Below are 17,298 nucleotides of genomic sequence, written 5' to 3'. Positions count from 1 at the left end.
AAAGCTGTTGATGGGAATGATCATGCCATGGTCCTGTGGCCTTGCAGTGCTCTGTGATTTTGGTTACAGCCAGACCAGTTCTCATCCCAGTCCAGCTGGCCACTGGCCCCAGTGGCTGTGGCTGCTGAGCCTCATGGCTTCAGTTTACACAGTCCCAGAAAAGTCTTTGTGCTGCTTTCTGCAGCTTGGCTGCACCCTGCAGGGTTCTTGGTTATGAAACTACAGGGCAATTTAAAAATTCAGCTCTTTGTAATACAGAGTTGGTGTCTCCTGGCATGAATATTGCAGTGCTGTGTTCTGCTTGGAATGATGCTGCTCCAGCAGGCCAGAGCTCAGCACTGCTTGTTCATTTTCCTGCCTGACCCTGGCCAGTCCCATCAAATCAAAACCTGCCCTGCAATACTGCAGTTTCTCAGATTGCACTTCATGCATGGGGAATGGACACAGTTAGATGATGCTGCCAGGATGGCTGCACTGGGAGAGAAGGTTCTGCATGAGGAGAGAAGGTTTTGAATGAGGAGAGAAGGTTTTGCATGAGGAGAGAAGGTTTTACTCTTTGTGGAGAAGGTTTTGCTCTGTGGGAGAAGGTTTTGCTCTGTCTGAAGAAGGGTTTGCTCTGTGGGAGAAGGTTTTGCTTAGTGTGGAGAAGGTTTTGCACTCGAGGAGAGAAGGTTTTGCACTGTGTAGAGAAAGGTTTGCTCTGTGGAGAAGGTTCTGCATGAGGAGAGAAGGTTTTACTCTTTGTGGAGAAGGTTTTGCACTATGGGGAGAAGGTTTTGCTGCATGGAGAAGGTTTTGCACTATGGGGAGAAGGTTTTGCACTATGGGGAGAAGGTTTTGCTCAGTGTGTAGAAGGTTTTGCTCCATGGAGAAGGTTTTGCTCCACAGAGAAGGTTTTGCTGCATGGAGAAGGTTTTGCTCCATGGGGAGAAGGTTTTGCACTATGGGAAGAAGGTTTTGCTCAGTGTGGAGAAGGTTTTGCTCCATGGAGAAGGTTTTGCTCCATGGAGAAGGTTTTGCTCAGTGTGTAGAAGGTTTTGCTCCATGTAGAAGGTTTTGCTCAGTGTGTAGAAGATTTTGCTCCATGGAGAAGGTTTTGCACTATGGGAAGAAGGTTTTGCACTATGGGGAGAAGGTTTTGCTGCATGGGTAGAAGGTTTTGCTCAGTGTGTAGAAGGTTTTGCTCCATGGAGAAAGTTCTGCACACGGAGGTTTGGCACTGTGGGAGGCTGTGCAGCCCAGCTCGGCCCCACTGGTGGGTGGCTTGGGCCAGGTCCCAGCTGAGCAGTGTGAAGGAGCACACTGGTGGCTCTGGCCATCTGCAGGGGGAGGAGGAGGTCCCATCCCTCAATCCACCCTCCAGCTTCTGGAACTGGAGCTGGAAGGTGCCGTGGGCATAAAACAGGACCAGGATGACAAATGGCTCATCCCTTGGGATTTCCTCGTGGCTGGAGTGATGGGAACAGCAGCAGGAGCAGAGGGTTCAGAGGGCTGGGCTGGCCCCAGGGCTGAGTGACCAGCTGGAGCACAGGGCTCAGTGATGAGCACAGGGAGGCCATGGAGCTAAAGGAGCAGCAGGGACAGCACAGAAATCCTCCTGGTGTTGTGTTGTGAGAGTCCCCAGGACGAGGTGAGAGATGGGAAGCGATGCCAAGCGCGAAGCGGAGAGTGCTAGATAGGCTGGATATGAAGTAGGAGAGAGGAGAGGAGAGAGAGAGAGAGAGAGAGAGAAGAGGAGAAGAGAAGAGAGAAGAGAAGAGAAGAGAAGAGAAGACAGGAGAAGGAGGGACAGAGGACAGGAAGAGTAGAGAAGAGAGAGAGAGGAGAGTAGAGAAGAGAAGAGACAAGAGAGGGAGAGGAGAGAGAGAGGAGAAGGAGAGAAGGGAGACAGAAGGAGAGAGAGACAAGAAGAGACAAGAAGGAGCGAAAGAAGGGGAGAGGGAAGAAGGAGGAGAGAGGAGGAGAAGGAAGACAGAAGGAAGATGGAGAGAAGAAGACAAGAGAAGAGGAGAGAGGAGAGAACATAGAAGGAGAAGAGAAGAGAAGAGAAGATAAAAGAGAGCAAGAAAGAGAAGAGAAGAGAAAGAAGAGAAGAAGAAGAGAATATAAAGCAAGATAGGACAGTAAGGCAGGAGAGCAGGAATAAGGAGAGAAGGAGGAGAGAGTAGTAGAGGAGATAGGATGATGAGTAGTAGAGATAGAGTAGAGATAGAGTATGATTATATTATAGAGATGGAATAGTATGATATGATAGATGAGTATATTATATTATTATATTATTATATATATTATATTATATTATATTATGATTTATACATAATTTATTATTACTATTATTACATTATATTACATTATTATAAGAAAATTATGTACTAAAACTACATAAAGAAAGAGAAAGGAGACATCAGAAGGCTAGACAAGAATGAGTAATAAAAAACCTGTGACTGACCAGAGAGTCCAACACAACTGGGACTGGATTGGTCATTAATTGAAAACAATTCACATGGAACCAATCCAAGCTGCACCTGTTGGGGAGCAACCTGCAGACCACATTCCAAGCCATCAGATAATTATTGCTTGCATTGCTTTTCTGAGGCTTCTCAGCTCCTCAGGAGAGGAATCCTGGAGGAGGGATTTTTCAGCCAATATCATGGTGACATGCTGGCAGTGTGATTTATGGAGCTGGGAGGGCGGCTCTCACTTCCAGTGGCAGATGCCTCATGGCATGTGACATTTGAGCAGGCTGAGAGAGGTTTCAGGGCAGGGAACAGCCTCTGTCTGCCAGGGGGGCACTGGGCTGAGCTGGTTTGGGGTGGGAGGGAATTTTCTAAATCAGGTTTTTATGAGGTGTCTAATTGAGTCATCATCCCTGCCCCCCCTCCGTGCACAAACATTTGCTCTGCCCTGAAATGTGAGATGAGCAAGGCTGGTGAGAAATGTCTGCATACAGCAGGGGAGCAGAGGAGGCTGAGGAAAGAGAGAATTCCTCCCCTGCCAGTCTTTAAAACAAGATTGTAAAAAATCCCATATAAAAAATAACAACAGCAGAAAAAGCTTGTGGTTTCCTTAGACAGTTTGCATTTCTGGAAGTTGATGACCCCCTGGATTACTGTTGTTTTTTTTTTTAGATCTCTTTCAATTTTTTTTTTAGGATAGTTCGTCTGCAGTGTGGCTGTGTGTGGGTAGAGGACTGGAAATATGCAGAGGGAAAAAAAAGCTAAAAATGGGCAGGAAAAGGAGGACTGCATATGCTTTTTTCTCCCTATATATATAATTTCTTTTTTTTTTTAAAGAGCTTGAAGCTGTTAAAGATTTGGGTTTGTAGGGGTGGAGCACAGGCAGATGGAGCTGATCCTGAAGACCATGAATAACACAGGATTTTTTTTGCCTCCCTCCTCGATTCCAGGAGAGCTGTGCCTCAGTTTGCAGAACAACCTCTCCAAACTCCTGATTTACGTCCCTTGGAAGCTGCAGAGAGCAGAGGGGATGCAGCCAAGGCATCCCAGGGAGCTGGATGCTCTGGTGGCCCTGCAGCTCTTGTCCTGCTGCCACCAGGAAATTGGTTTCTTTTTGCTGTCCAGTTTTTGGTGTCACATCTCATTTGGGCCTTTTTGCTCCAAGAACAGCCTGGTCCTCCAGAAATGTTTCTCTTTTCTCTGTGGTGCTGGTGCATGAGCTGAGCTGAGCCCTGCTGTCTCCTTGGGACGTGGCTGCTTTGCAGGAGCTCCAAAAAAAGGGAAATTCTGTCCCTGAGTGGGGCAGAGGGCCAAGGGCTGCTCCCATCTCTGTGCAGCAGCCAGCGGCAGTCCTGCCCACTCTGCTGCTCTCCTGCTCTGCATTTTCACTGCTTGCACTGCAAGAGGGTCCAGAAGGGACCTGGGGAGGGAAATCAGAGCAAAAACCACTTGTTGCCAATCCTTGTCTGGAGGTGATAAATGCCACTTCCCACTCTGCAGGGTGTGAGTGGCTCTGTGCTGGCAGGGGTTGGCTTGGGCACCAATGCCCATTAAATTTTCATTTTTCTCCACCCTGAAGCTCTGAAGAAAGCTTTTTTTGTTTGTTTTATATTTTCCCCGTTACCAACCAGAGCATCCACCTGGTTTATTCTGCACCCATTGCTCCTTTCCAGCACTAAAAGGTTTTATTTGGAAAGTTCAGCTTTGCTCTCTCCCTTTGTTTCCCTCAGCTGGAAGCTTCCCTTTAAAACATTATTATCCCTATTATTTATTTTTCCCCAGCAGGTTAATTAATCCTTGATTCATCACCTTGAAAGCTGATCCAGATCCTGAAGGCAGTGAATGCCTGAATAAATAAATCCCTATCCCTGACAGCCCATCCTTACTGATTCTCCTTCAGGAAGCCACCTCTGCCTGGCTCTAAAGGAGTTAATCCCAACCTTCTCCCAGGCTTAGTCTGGGACTGGCCTGGCTCCCTGCTCTCCTGCTTGAGCTTTACTGTGCAAACATGGTGCTTTTAAAGAGGGAAAAGAGCAGATTTGTGGGGAGAGACCCAGACAGCTCAGCAGGATCTCTCCAGCCTGGGTCAGCAAAAGCCACTGGAGGTTGTGGGTGTTTTTATGGGCTCTGGCTCTCTCTGAAATATTTAATTTTGGCTCTTGAAGAGCCTTTTCCAAGTTCTCATCTGCTTCAAATAAATGGTGTTTATCATCTTTGTCTCCAGCCATTGTCATCGGTGACCTTAATTAGGTCAGATTGAAAATGATGTTGAGTTTGTCACTCATGCAGAATTTAAAATATCATTATTTACTTCTGCACACGTTCCTCCTGGGTGCTGCTCTGTCCCCATGAGAGCTCCTGGCTGCTGTCACCTCAGCAGTGACACTCGTCCTCAGGCAGCATTAGAGGAGACAAACGAGCTCATCCCACCCCTGTGGTCAGAATTTGGGTTTCCCCATAAGTGAGGCCATTTTTGGGGCTCAGAATTTGGGGTTTCCCCATAAGTGAGGCCATTTTTGGGACTCAGAATTTGGGTTTCCCCATAAGTGAAGCCATTTTTGGAACTCAGAATTTGGGTTTCCCCGTAAGTGAAGCCATTTTTGGGGCTCCGAATTTGGGGTTTCCCCATAAGTGAGGCCATTTTGGAGCTCAGAATTTGGGTTTCCCCATAAGTGAGGCCATTTTTGGGACTCAGAATTTGCGTTTTCCCCATAAGTGAGGCCATTTTTGGGGCTGCCCCCAGGAAGCTCCAGCCTCTGGACCTCCATGATTGTGTAACTTTCTCAGTTTTTGTACATCCTCCCACTCGTGGAAGTGTCAAACCCAAAGGAGCAGCCAGACATTTTTCATTATTATTTTAAAATTCGTGCTGCTCTGGATGATGAACTTACATTTTTTTATTTCTATTTTTTTTTTTTCCCAGGGACACTGGCTCATCAATTTTTAATTCTTGATCTTGGCAGCACTGGTTGAATTAGAAACAGAACAACTGATTTTAATGAGTGCAAGATGAATGCAGATGAGCTTGGCTGGGACTGTGATCCAGCTGAGGAGGGGTGATTGTCTCAGCTCCCTCCTTGGTGGGCTGTCACATCCCAGCACCACTGGAGCAGGGAATAGTCTCATCTCAGCTCCTCACCTGCAGGAGAGATGCTCATTAACCAGGTTCACTCAGGATATTGTGCTCATTAACCAGGTTCACTCAGGATATTTTGCTCATTAACTTCTGGCAGCTGCTCTGGACCCTCCCCAGCCCTGAAAGGTGCAAGGGGAGGAGGAAGGTGAGGGTGGTGTGCATGGGCAGAGGGGGGATCCTTTCTCTGGATGGGAAGGAGAAGATGAATCTGAAGGAAGGAATGATGACTCCATGTGCTCAGAAGGCCAATTCATTATTTTATGATATTATATTAAAGACTATTAAACTATACTAAGGAATACAGACAGGATACAGACAGAGGGCTAAAAAGATAATAATGAAAACTCCTGACTCTCTCCAGAGCCCTGACACAGCCTGGCCCTGACTGGCCAAGGAGTGAAACCAACTCCCAGCAGAATGCAATGGAACAATCCCCAAACACATTCCAAAGCAGCAAAACACAGGAGAAGCCAATGAGATCAGAGTTGTTTTCCTTTTTCTGTGAGGCTTCTCAGCTTCCCAGGGGAAAATCCTGGGTGAAGGGATTTTTCCAGAAAATATGACTGGAATAAAAGGCAATCCTTGTCTGGATCTGAGCAGCAGCAGGGTCAGGGTGGGGAGGATCCCCTCAGAGTGCAGTGGTTCCACCTGAGCCTTTTCCACCTGATTCCCAAATCTCAGCGTCCCCTGTGTGCTCACAGCCAGGACAGCCAGCTTGGCCCTGGTGCCCTGGCCTCCCTCCCTGTGTACCCCAAAAATGCCTGGGCAGGGGGGCAGTGCCAGGCTCTCCCAAGGGTGCCTGGCACAATCCCCTTCCAGTGGCTGGAGGGTTCAGGGCTCTGGAGTCACCAAACCCTCAGCTTTTCCTCAGCTCTGCCCTTCCCATCACTGTCCTCAGCATCTCCCCAGTTCTGTGCTGCTGACCTGGCCAGGTGGAGATGTCCAGAGAAGTCAGGGGGGTTTTTTGGGGGGGGGTTTTCCCATTTTCACCTTGTTACAAACCCTTGTTTCCTTCCCATCTGCCAGCTCAGGGCAGGAGTGCTGCTTTAGCTCCGTGTCGCCAAGGAGAGCTTAAATATTGTCATTAAAAAATCCCAGCCTTGCATCATCTTCTCAGACACACACACAGGAAGAAACCTTTGCAATTAAATTCCCTCTGCTCCAGCAGGAGGGCAGAGGTTCCTCCATTTTTTCCCCTTTTCAGTGATGATGATATTCTGGGATTTTAGAGCAGCAGGGGGGGAAAAAATGTTTGATTTTCCTCATTATGTTAAGCCTGGTTTTACTTTCTGATTGCCAAAGCATGATAAATGGAACACAGATTACCTAGAGATTTTCAAAGATTTGCTTTCAATTTGATTTTTCCTGAGCCTTATTAAGCCTGCAGGTTTTATCTACGCTTTGTTCTTCCAGTGGAGTAACATTACCATGTATTAACAGCCATATTTTTTTTCCATTTTAAATGAAAACCAGACAGAGTCTTCTCATGTCTTGCTTTCAAATCCTATTTTAAAAAATATTGATCATGTGTGTGTTGTTTTTCCTTTCCCCCTGACCCTCCTGGCTCTGTAAAGGACATTTCCCAGGGAAATGCATCCAGTTGTGGATCTCCTTCTTTTGTTCCCTGGCTTCCTTCTCCTTCCTGGCTGGCAGAGCTCCAGCTTTATTTGTGTCAGAAGGAGCAAACAGAGCACGTCGCTGTTGCCTTGTCCGAGAAGTTAACTCAGGACATTCTTGAGTGGTGGCCAGGGAAGAAAAACCAGCCCCACAACAAACCACACAAAAACCCTTTCTCTGGCAAACTCTGCTGTGTTTCTCAGTGCAGCAAGAGGGGCTGAAGTCAACAGCGATGTCACAGCACAGGGGAGGACAAGAGGTGACAAACTCTTCCTGTGGCATCAGCCACAGAGCAGGAGCAGCAGAGAAGTGCTGCCTCCTGGATAGCTACAGCTCTTCCAGCTAAAAAACATCTTGGAAATGCTGAAAGAAACGTCTCCTGACTAACTCTGCACTTCTAAAGGGGATGGGTTTGGTTTCAGCCCAGGCTCTGGAGCGTGGCTGCCCAAAGCAGCATCCCTGGGCTCCTCAGGGCTGAGGGACCAGGGGTGGGAGGAGCAGCTGGGACAGAGGCTGGGCTTGGAAAAGTGGAGCAGCTGGATGTGCTTCCTTCTGCTCTGCCTGAGGAAAAACCCACCCTTAAGGTTTAAATCCCATTCAGATGTGTCAGAGCGAGGCAGACAGCAGAGGGGCAGGAAGTCAGGGCACGGGATGGAGTTAAACCCGTGCCCAGAACATCTCCTGGGTGTCCAAATCTCCTCCTCTCCTCCTTGCAAAAGGAAAACAACAACGCTAAGGTGAAGAGGGGGAGACTCCAGGTCCCAGCAGTGAATCTCAGTCTCCTCCCTGCCCACCTCCTTGGCACAGCCCCGATGTTGGGAGATCCACGTGGAGAGCAGAGCCCCGGGGTGTGGGTGGCGGCTCTGGGCACGGCTCCTGGCAGGAGCAGCCCATCCGTGAGCCACGGCAGCCACCTGCTGGCACCTGCCTGCCCACATCCCTGCCTGCCCAAAGCACCTGCAGAATTCTCCCTGCTGTGTTCCAGCCCAGCACCACCCCTGCCTGCAGCCCCAGCATCACCCACACCTACCAGGGCAGCCCAGGGCACGGTGATGGTCGTGCTGCTGTGTCCATCCCATGGCATGGCACTGCCCCTGGCCTCCAGTGGGTCCCCAGCCTTTGCCAGAGGGTGCTGGGGGAGAGGGCAGCAGGGCACAGGGGGAAACACCTGAATGCAGGGAGTTCCTGTTGTATTTATTTATTTTTTATTTTAAATTTACTTTTTAACTCTAGCCCTGGCAGGCAGATAATCCAAGAGGAGATGCTGACCTGCTCAGACAGGGTCAGGGTGATGGAGCTTGCCCCCAGCTCCCCATCAGTTGCTCCATCCCACCCACAGGGGTGGGTGCTGGTGAGGATCCCCCCTCTCTTCCCAGTGACCAAAGCAAGGCTCAGCCTGCTGTCCTTCTTCAGCTCTATTTTGGGTCAAGGCACACCTTATTTTGACTCTAAATAATTGTGGTTTATAGATGATAATATAAGAGCTGCCAATTCTCATTACATTTATCCAGCCACTGCTGACTCCTTTCCTCTGTCCCTGGCCCCAGTGGTGGGGATGAGATGGGCCAAGTTGTCCTGAGCTGGAACTCACAGCAGGAGCAGCTTTTGGGGTCAAAATACAGCCCTGTCCCTCTCTCTCCCAGGAATCAGCAGCTCTGCTGGCCAGATGCCACCAGGCAGAGGGTGATTCTCAGAGGGCTGACAAGGCAGAGACCTGGTGTCCTCCTGCCATGGATGAGTGAGGTGTCAGAGCCTCCCCAGGCTTTGCTCCTGGTTCTCCCCAGGGACTGAGCTCCTTTCCCAGCCCAGTGTCCCTCACAGCCTCGGGGTCAGGAATTCAAACTCCACGAGCCACCCTGAGCTGGGGCACAGACGAGAGTCAGGCATCAATGTGTCAAAGGATAAAGGCTTTATTTATTAAAATAACAACTCTTTTTTCTCTGTGAGGCAGAACACCTGCAGGGCTGTGTGTGCTGTGACGTGGGTCACCGAGTGCTGGGGCTGCAGCTGGTCACAGCTACCAGAGATTTCACTGATGAAATGCATGGGATGTTTCCCACTGTGGATCCAGAAATCAGGGGTGAAGGGGTCTCTGCTCCACAGCTCCGTTGGATGCCACCTCCAGGTCGTGCTCCTCTGCATCCCTGGTGAGGTCTACAAACACCTGCAGGGGAAGCACCCATCATTGCCATGGGCTGGCTGTGTTTGTGCTGGTCACAGGTCATTTCTTCCTTTCCCAACCTGGAGCTCCGGCACAAACCTACCTGGTGCAAAGTGTTCAGTGACAAGCTGTACTCCTCAAGCTTGAAATTCCGTTTGGCTGCGGAGGGATGGAGAAAGCATCCTTAAAAACCAAATCCACAGAAACCATTTGAGAGTGATTTCCTTATTTAACTGACTGCTTCCTTTTACCTGCTTCTAGCTGGGAGAAAGACCTGGACAGAGGGAGTGCATCTGCCACTGGAATCTTGTAGGTGAGCATGGAAGAAGTCCTGAAAAAGTAATTTAAAAAATGAATTCTTCATCTTGTGACTCAGCAGTGCGGTTTGGGGGGGTTTGTAGGATAACAGTGCCAGGTAAATCACTGAGCAAGGTCAGTAGGAGGAAGAGAGCATCCCAGCCCAAATCCAGGCTGTGGGCAGCCCACGGGCTCTGACCTTTCCTGCCGAGCTGCCTGGGGGAAGAGGTTCAGGATTTCGGCGTGCACAGCATCGCTCTGCCCCGCCTCTGTCATTTTGAGTTCTAGGCGGTAACTTGTGCCAAACTTCCTCTTGAGATCCTCAAGGGAACCGATGTACCTGCAGAGGGGGAAACATTGCTCAGATCACCACAACCAGCAAATAAATCCATGGCTTGAGGGAGCTGAGGAATGGCTGTACATGCTCTTATTCATCAGCTCTTCATACCGTGCTACCTCTCACAAAACTGATTGTTACACACGTGGCAGCATCCAAACCGGTATTTGCCACTAGATTAAGAACTGAAAAAACCAAACTAACCCCAGCTAATCCCAAAATAACCCCAACCCCCAAACTAAACCAAAACTAACCCAGACTAACCCCAAACTAACCCAGATTAACCACAAACCAACCCCAAACTAACACCAAACTAACCCCAACCCCCAAACTAACCCAAACTAACCCCAAAATAACGCCAAATTAACCCAAACCTCAAACTAACCCCAAGCTAACTCCAAAATAACCCAAACTAACTCAAATATAACCCCAACTCCCAACTAACCCAAACAAACCCCGAACTACCCCCAAACTAACCTCAGCCCCAAACTACCCCCAAACTAACCCAGACTAACTCCCAACTACCCCCAAACTAACCCAAAAATAACCCCAACCCCCAATGAAGCAAAACTAACCCCAACTGACCCCAAAATAACCCCAACCCCCAAACTAACTCTAAACTAACCCAAACTAACCCCAAACCAACAGCAACTAACCCCAAACTAACTCCAACCCCCAAACTAATCCCAAACTAACCCAGACTAACCCCAAACGAACACAAACTAGCCCCAAATGAACCCCAAACTAACCCAAACTAACCCACAACTAACCCCAACCCCCAACAAAGCCAAACTAACCCCGACTTAACCCAAACAAACACCAAACTAAGCCAAACGAACCCCAAACTAATCCCAAACGAACCCCAACCCCCAGACTAACCCAGACTAGTCCCAAACTAGCCCAAACCAGCCCCAGCCAGCCCCAAGCCAGCCCCCAGGTGCCGTGCCCACCGCAGCCGGCCGCTCGCCAGGACGGCCACGCGGTCGCACATCGCCGCCGCCTCGGGCAGGGACTGCGTGCAGAGGATGGCTGCCCTCTCCCTGCTCCTCGTGGAGGCCTCCATCATCCTCCTGGCAACAGAGGGATCACAGTCACTTCTGGGAACAGCCACAGAAAACCTCCTGCTTCCTTTCCCTGCCTCTGCCAAGGTCGGGGTTGAAGCGCTAGAGATGGCGTTTCGCGCTCAGGTTTAGATGTTTGTTATTTCTTATCTATGTTAAAAGTCCTGCAGGTTACACAATGGCTAACTGTCTTTCTCTACAAGGTCATTTGAGGCCAAACTATCCAATTAAAGAATCACACCTAAATTATTTTCACTTTTAACCCAGTAACTGATCACTCCAAGTCTGCAATGCAGATTTTGGGTCCAATTACAAAATACCACCCAAACTCACGAAGAAGGTGGTGAAGGAGCAGCCTCCAACCTAAAACCTTCATCTTGCTTTATATATATCACTATATTCTAAACCCTTAAACTCTGAGTTTTCCACCCTGTGATATCACACACTTCTATCAACCTCCACACCCACAATCCCAGTGCTATCAATCGATTTTGGAATCCTTCTCCACAGCCTCAGGTCAAATATTTTCTTGTGGGTCTGTGCCCTTCAGCACAGGAAGTTTAAAATTCTCAGCATCCAGGACTCCAACACTGGTCTATGTCTCCCTCCCTAGAAACAACTTTTTAAAGTTATTTTTAAAGTTATTAAAAAGCAGAGAACTATTTAAAAGACTTCAGTTTCCTCATTTAGAAATGATCTGAATGGCTGGCATCTAATGAGATTTTTTGGGGTGTATTAATGACCATTATGGGGTCATTTTTTGGGGTATATCAATGACCACTATGGGGTCATTTTTTGGGGTATATCAATGATGATGATGGGGTCATTTTTGGGGTGTATTAATGACCATTATGGGGTTGTGTTTTGGGGTATATTAATGACCATTATGGGTTCATTTTTTGGGGTGTATTAATGATATTTATGGGGTCATTTTTGGTGTGTATTAATGACATTATGGGGTCATTTTTTGGGGTGAATTAATGACATTATGGGGTCATTTTTGGGGGTGAATTAATGACATTATGGGGTCATTTTTTGGGGTGTATCAATGACCATTATGTTACAGGGCTTGCTGCCAGCTGGATGAGGAGCTCAGCAAGCTCTCCCCATCCCCTGGGCGCTCGGAAAAAGGGAGAAGGCAAATCTCCACTGCCCCCTCTGCCTGGCCAAGAGTTCCTGCCATGATGGGTGAGCCCATCCTGTCAAACCTGTCCCAGATTCCCATTCCTGCCAGGCCAGGGCTGCTCACCACATGCGGCGCTGCCCTTTGGGGTCCACGCTCACCGAGGGCTCATCCCAAAGCATCACTGCTGGGCCTCCCAGGATGCTCAGAGCAAATGAGAGCTGCAACGGGAACAACATCAGGTCAGGGCTCCTTAATCTACCTGCAAAACTGGCGCACCTTAATCCCCGTGAATCTTTTCAAAGCTGAAGCTCTTGATTCCAAAGTACAAAAGGAACAGGGATTTTAAAAAAAAACCCTCTTCAGGTGTTCTCAGTTAACATTTTAATCTCTGAAAATCAGATTTCCCCAGAACCCTGGAGCCTGCCAAAGATGTGAAAGTGGTTTTCCATCCCATTTACTGGAAGATGTAGGTGGTGGGGTGTGAAGAGGTGACTGCAAATCCAATTTGTGGTTAGCACTTATTAAGGACACAGTGCAGGGGAATGGGAAAAGGGGGTGAGGAGGAGGGAGGGAATCCTGCCAGGATGGATTCAAAAGGTATTGATGAAAATGAATGATGCCAGGAACCCACTCAGCTGAAGGTTTCCTCTGCACCACGTCCAAGACAGAGTGAGCAGGGTTGGGGAAGTAGCAAAGACAACTCCAACACGTACCTTTCTGGCTTCTCCAGCAGATAAACTCCTTGCTGGGGTCTTGAAGTGCTTCAGGAGATCCAAGGCCCTTCCTATGCTGTGGGGAATGGAAAGGGAAAAGCCTCAAATGACCATCTTGGTGTGCAACCTCTGTGGTCAGGGGTGCTGAGGAACCAGACACTGACGTATTCTGGTTGATACCCATCACCTTGGGTTACTTGGGATTCTGCTCCTAGCTTGGATGTTAAATTGAGGAATTTCTGCAGAAATTCAAGGCAGGAAGTGCAGCTAATGAGAGAAGTGAGTTACTCCTGCAACTAGCCATGAACTAAGTTTGATTTTTTTTCCGGAATTCTCCCAGGTAAACTTGGGCTACAATCTACATGGGCAAGGGACTGAGAACAGTATAAAACAGCAGATCTATCAGCAGAAGCCACCTCTCTAAGGGGAGAGGCACTGAAGATGTCTCTGAACCACACGAGCCACTTTTGTTAACAGAGAAACCCTTCCCCACCCTATAAAATCACAGAGTGATTGGGCTGCTGTGGGAATCAGAAAAACAGAAACTTCCACAGACACTGAAGGATTTAATCTACAGCCTTGGAAGAAGCTTAGATTGATGCAAAAATACAATACACAGATATTAAGCAGAAAAATCATAAACTGGTATTTCTATAGTTGTAGGTGAGAGTATGCCTTAAGTAAGTGAGAAACTGTATTGATAAGATGGTGAAGGATTTACAATAAGGGTGGGGTTGTATGGAATAAGCTGAGAGTTCAGAAGTTATAACAGAAGCATTTGTGTGCAAGTGAGACAGAAGCCATGAGACAAAAGTATCTGCACTGCAGCAGAACTAAAGGTGATAGATTAGAAAAGCAAAATAAATATAATATAATAAATAATATAATAAATAAATTATAATATCATATGCAACAATATATTATATTATATATAATTATATATTATATATATATATAATATTATATGATATATAATTTATTCTATAATATAATAAATAAATGGACAGTGGCAACTGTCCATTGGTTTAGAAAGTTCTATATTGCCTTGTAATGAAGAAACTTGTGACTACTCTTGAGCCATGGCCAAATGCTTGCTCCTGTGAAATCTCACGGGCTCTGAGATGGATGTTTATCTGAACAATAAATCATTTTTAGCTTGAAAACAGTCCCATCCTTCCTTTCCAGCGGCGACAGACAGGCTGGAAGGCTCCCCACCTCAGGAGGGAGGGAGAATCAACAGATGAGATCATTTGGCTCCCTACCAGCTGATGGCAAGAGCAGCATCTTCCTCCCTCATTCCCCTGATGGCAGTGAAGGCCTCCAGGTGCTGCAGTACTGTCAGGTGTGGCCAGAGTGGGTCCTGCTGTGGGCACCAGCCCAGGGACCCTGGGCATGGGGGAGATTCATCCTGGCTCCTGAGCAGCACCTGCACAGACACACAGCTCTGGTTGTGTCCCACAGTCACAGGGTGCTTTGGATTGGAGGTACCTTAGGGCTCATCCCACCCCTACCATGGGCAGGGACACCTTCCACCAGCCCAGGGACCCCAGGCATGGGGGGGCTTCATCCCAGCCCCTGAGCAGCACCTGCACAGACACACAGCTCTGCAGTTGTGGGGTCACACAGGGTGCTTGGGCTGGGGGTACCTTAGAGCTCATCCCACCCCTGCAATGGGCAGGGACACCTTCCACCAGCCCAGGTTGCCCCAATCCCCATCCAACTGGCCAAGGCAAGCAGTTGTGTGGCCAGCAGCCCCTTGGGAGTGGTCACTGTGGGGCTCCAGGGTGATGGTGCTCCACCTGTTTTTTCACTTTGGGTGATATTACCAACACCACTCTGTCTTTTCCCATTAATACTTTTCTATTTCCAACCTTCAGTCCCAAATCTGTAAGAGCAATGGCATTTCCCCTCCCCCAGCACATGCCATTAATCATTCTGCATGTAATTAATGATGGATTGTCACTGGCCCAACGCTGCTCACATTCGTTTTCAATTTCCTGGTTTTGCAAGGCTGTTTATGGAGAGTGTTATTTTTGGGGTTTTTTTAGATGTCAACAATTCTTACAGGGCTTGAGACATTTCACAATGGGTTTCCAATGTCAGCTGAAGATTTCCTGTTGCTCAAACTCTCAAATCTGTAACACTGACTTTGATGAACGCTAGAATTTATGCTTGGCATAAATCAACACTTTTCCTCAGCTCTGTAAATATCCAGGGCACATAAATTGTAAATAAACATCCATCCATCCCCTGACTGAAGGAAGATTTTGCTGGCTTGCCTTATCACATTCTTAATGTATAAATGCATCAAGGTCATCTCTGCAGCTGCTCCAAGGAGCCACCTACCTCCCCAGCAGTGGCTGCTACACCTCCAGAAATCATGTTCAGAGTTGTGCTTTTCCCAGCTCCGTTGGGTCCTAACAGACCTAAGACTTCTCCTGAACAAATATGCAACAACTGTTATTAATATTTATTGGTGATATGACTTCTCCCCTGTATTCTCTGTAACATTTAAAAGTCCAGCAGGATAAAGGATTGTTTTATCCCCATAAATTAAAACTTTGAATGCAGGAGCCCAGAGTGTCAGCTCTCAGTGCCCGCAAGAAAATTCTAACAAAAAATGTTGCCTCCAAACGAGGCCTTCCCTTTAGATTTTAGTCATTTATATTACAGGGAGTGCAGAAAAGTACTTGAACCTTTTTTGACACCAAAAGAGAGGTTTCTGACAGCAAGTTTCTTCTTTTTCCTAAAGATGGAAGTGGCTGTCCTGACTTCGTATTCCTTGCGCAAACTGTTGGCAACAACCAAGTCCTGTGAACAGACAGAGAGGGAAATAAAAATTCTCCTCCTACCCCACGACAGAGTTGATCTGTTCTGACCATTAAGCAGGACTTTGAAAAAGAGGAAATTTCTAAATTAAAAAGCCATGAAACAGAGGTTAAAAAATAAAAAAACCAAACCAGGAAAATATGCAGGATGGGAATAAATTAACGGGGCCAGCTAAAGTCCTTGTGGTGCCACCGTGGGCTGGACAGAGAGATCACATCTTCCCGGGATTTCTGCTGGTCAGAGTGACTCTGAGATATGTACAAGTCTCTTTTCTCAGCCTGGCAGCTGAAGGAGGAGTCAGGATTCTTCTGTTCTCAAGGCTGTTTATTATTATTTCTTATTTCTAACATTATTTTTGTGACTCGCCGAGTCTGGCAGGTCGGGGTGAGGAACACTGCCCAACTCCCGAGGTGGTGCTGTCTTTTATACTAAAAACTACATGTACATTATTTACAATAACTTCTTATCACATGTTAGACAGTGAGTTTCTACCTTAAACTAAAAGTGCTAGAATCACTTAGAAGATGGAGGCTAGGAAGAAGAAAGAAGGAGGACAGGGCAAGCTCAAATTCTTCTATATTGGGACTTCGAGCCCCCATTCTAAAACCCTCAAAATTCTACTTTTCACCCTGTGATAAGCTAACTACCATTCTACTCCAACTTTCGTGGCTTGTAAATCCTCATATAAGGTTGGTAATTTTTTCCAATTAAAAAAATCCAATTAAATCCATTTTTTTCCAATTAAAATTAAAAAGTTTTTCATTTTTTCCAATTAAAAAAATTAAAAATTTGGGTCAAAATCCAAGGCACAGGGGTCTGGGGCTCTGTGCCAAGGTCTCTGAGCCCCCTGGCAGGGGTCTGGGCAGTCCAGGGCAGCCAGAGGGATCTCCTGGGCTCGACAGCATCTGAGTGGATGAGCTAAGAAAGCAGAGGATGAGGATGATGGAGGAAGGCAAGCAGAGCAGGGCAGAGGGCTGGGTTTGGGCTCACCTGCTGCTGCTGCAGCGCGCCCCGCACGCGCTCCCGCTCCGCCTGCACCTCGGGGGGCTCCTCTCCAGCCGCCTCCTTGTTCTGCTGGGGCTCCTCTCCTCTCTGCTGGATCCTGCAGGGCAGCAGGCTCACACTAAGCCCTTTGCTGACCCACAGGTGGGGCAGCTGGCAGGCGTTTTAAAAACTTTTATTCCATTTTCAGTCTCACGAGGAGGGCGAGACAGCACAGATGTTATAATTCACAACATCTCAATCAGAGGCCAGCTATTTCCTAATCACAAAACACTCTAAGTATTTACTAACCTACCAACTTTGACCACACTGGATTATAAACATCATGTCTAATCATCTAAATGTCTAATCATCTAAAATTACCCCTCATGAATGCATCTTTCATAATTCAATTTCTCCAAAGTATCTGGTCTTATTTACAAAACCATTGTTTAAAACTTATTTCTACTTCAGTTTCTCTCTCAGCAATGTCCATCCTATTCTATAACATTTCTAAGTCAATATTTCTTACCTCAAAGTTTACACACAGATCCACACTGTGTGAGTCTTCTGGCAAATTTTAA

General features: G+C 47.4%; 1 protein-coding gene and 1 long non-coding RNA gene across 2 annotated transcripts in view; one reads left to right on the top strand and one right to left on the bottom strand.

The window, feature by feature from the left end:
* Window positions 1-433: 433 nt before the first annotated feature.
* Window positions 434-1,146, top strand: LOC127060246 (uncharacterized). Its single transcript, XR_007779049.1, has 3 exons — window positions 434-731; window positions 955-975; window positions 1,115-1,146. It is a non-coding gene; the product is annotated as an uncharacterized LOC127060246 (long non-coding RNA).
* A 7,957-nt stretch (window positions 1,147-9,103) lies between these two features.
* Window positions 9,104-17,298, bottom strand: part of LOC103819966 (ATP-binding cassette sub-family A member 9-like) — a 33,222-nt gene continuing 25,027 nt past the window's right edge. The window contains exons 29-39 of the mRNA XM_018918872.3: window positions 16,724-16,835; window positions 15,601-15,715; window positions 15,251-15,342; window positions 14,167-14,330; window positions 12,905-12,980; window positions 12,315-12,409; window positions 10,955-11,074; window positions 9,867-10,007; window positions 9,622-9,701; window positions 9,474-9,529; window positions 9,104-9,373 (exon numbers count right to left, since the gene is read on the bottom strand). Of these exons, the coding sequence (XP_018774417.3) occupies window positions 9,284-9,373; window positions 9,474-9,529; window positions 9,622-9,701; window positions 9,867-10,007; window positions 10,955-11,074; window positions 12,315-12,409; window positions 12,905-12,980; window positions 14,167-14,330; window positions 15,251-15,342; window positions 15,601-15,715; window positions 16,724-16,835 (1,141 nt within the window). The 3' untranslated portion in view covers window positions 9,104-9,283. The remainder of the gene's footprint in view (window positions 9,374-9,473; window positions 9,530-9,621; window positions 9,702-9,866; window positions 10,008-10,954; window positions 11,075-12,314; window positions 12,410-12,904; window positions 12,981-14,166; window positions 14,331-15,250; window positions 15,343-15,600; window positions 15,716-16,723; window positions 16,836-17,298) is intronic.

This window comes from Serinus canaria, chromosome 18, assembly GCF_022539315.1.
Source record: "Serinus canaria isolate serCan28SL12 chromosome 18, serCan2020, whole genome shotgun sequence".
NCBI classification, from domain to species: domain Eukaryota; kingdom Metazoa; phylum Chordata; class Aves; order Passeriformes; family Fringillidae; genus Serinus; species Serinus canaria.
Note: the sequence above shows the minus strand (reverse complement) of the source record. Positions and strands in the feature narration are given on the sequence as shown.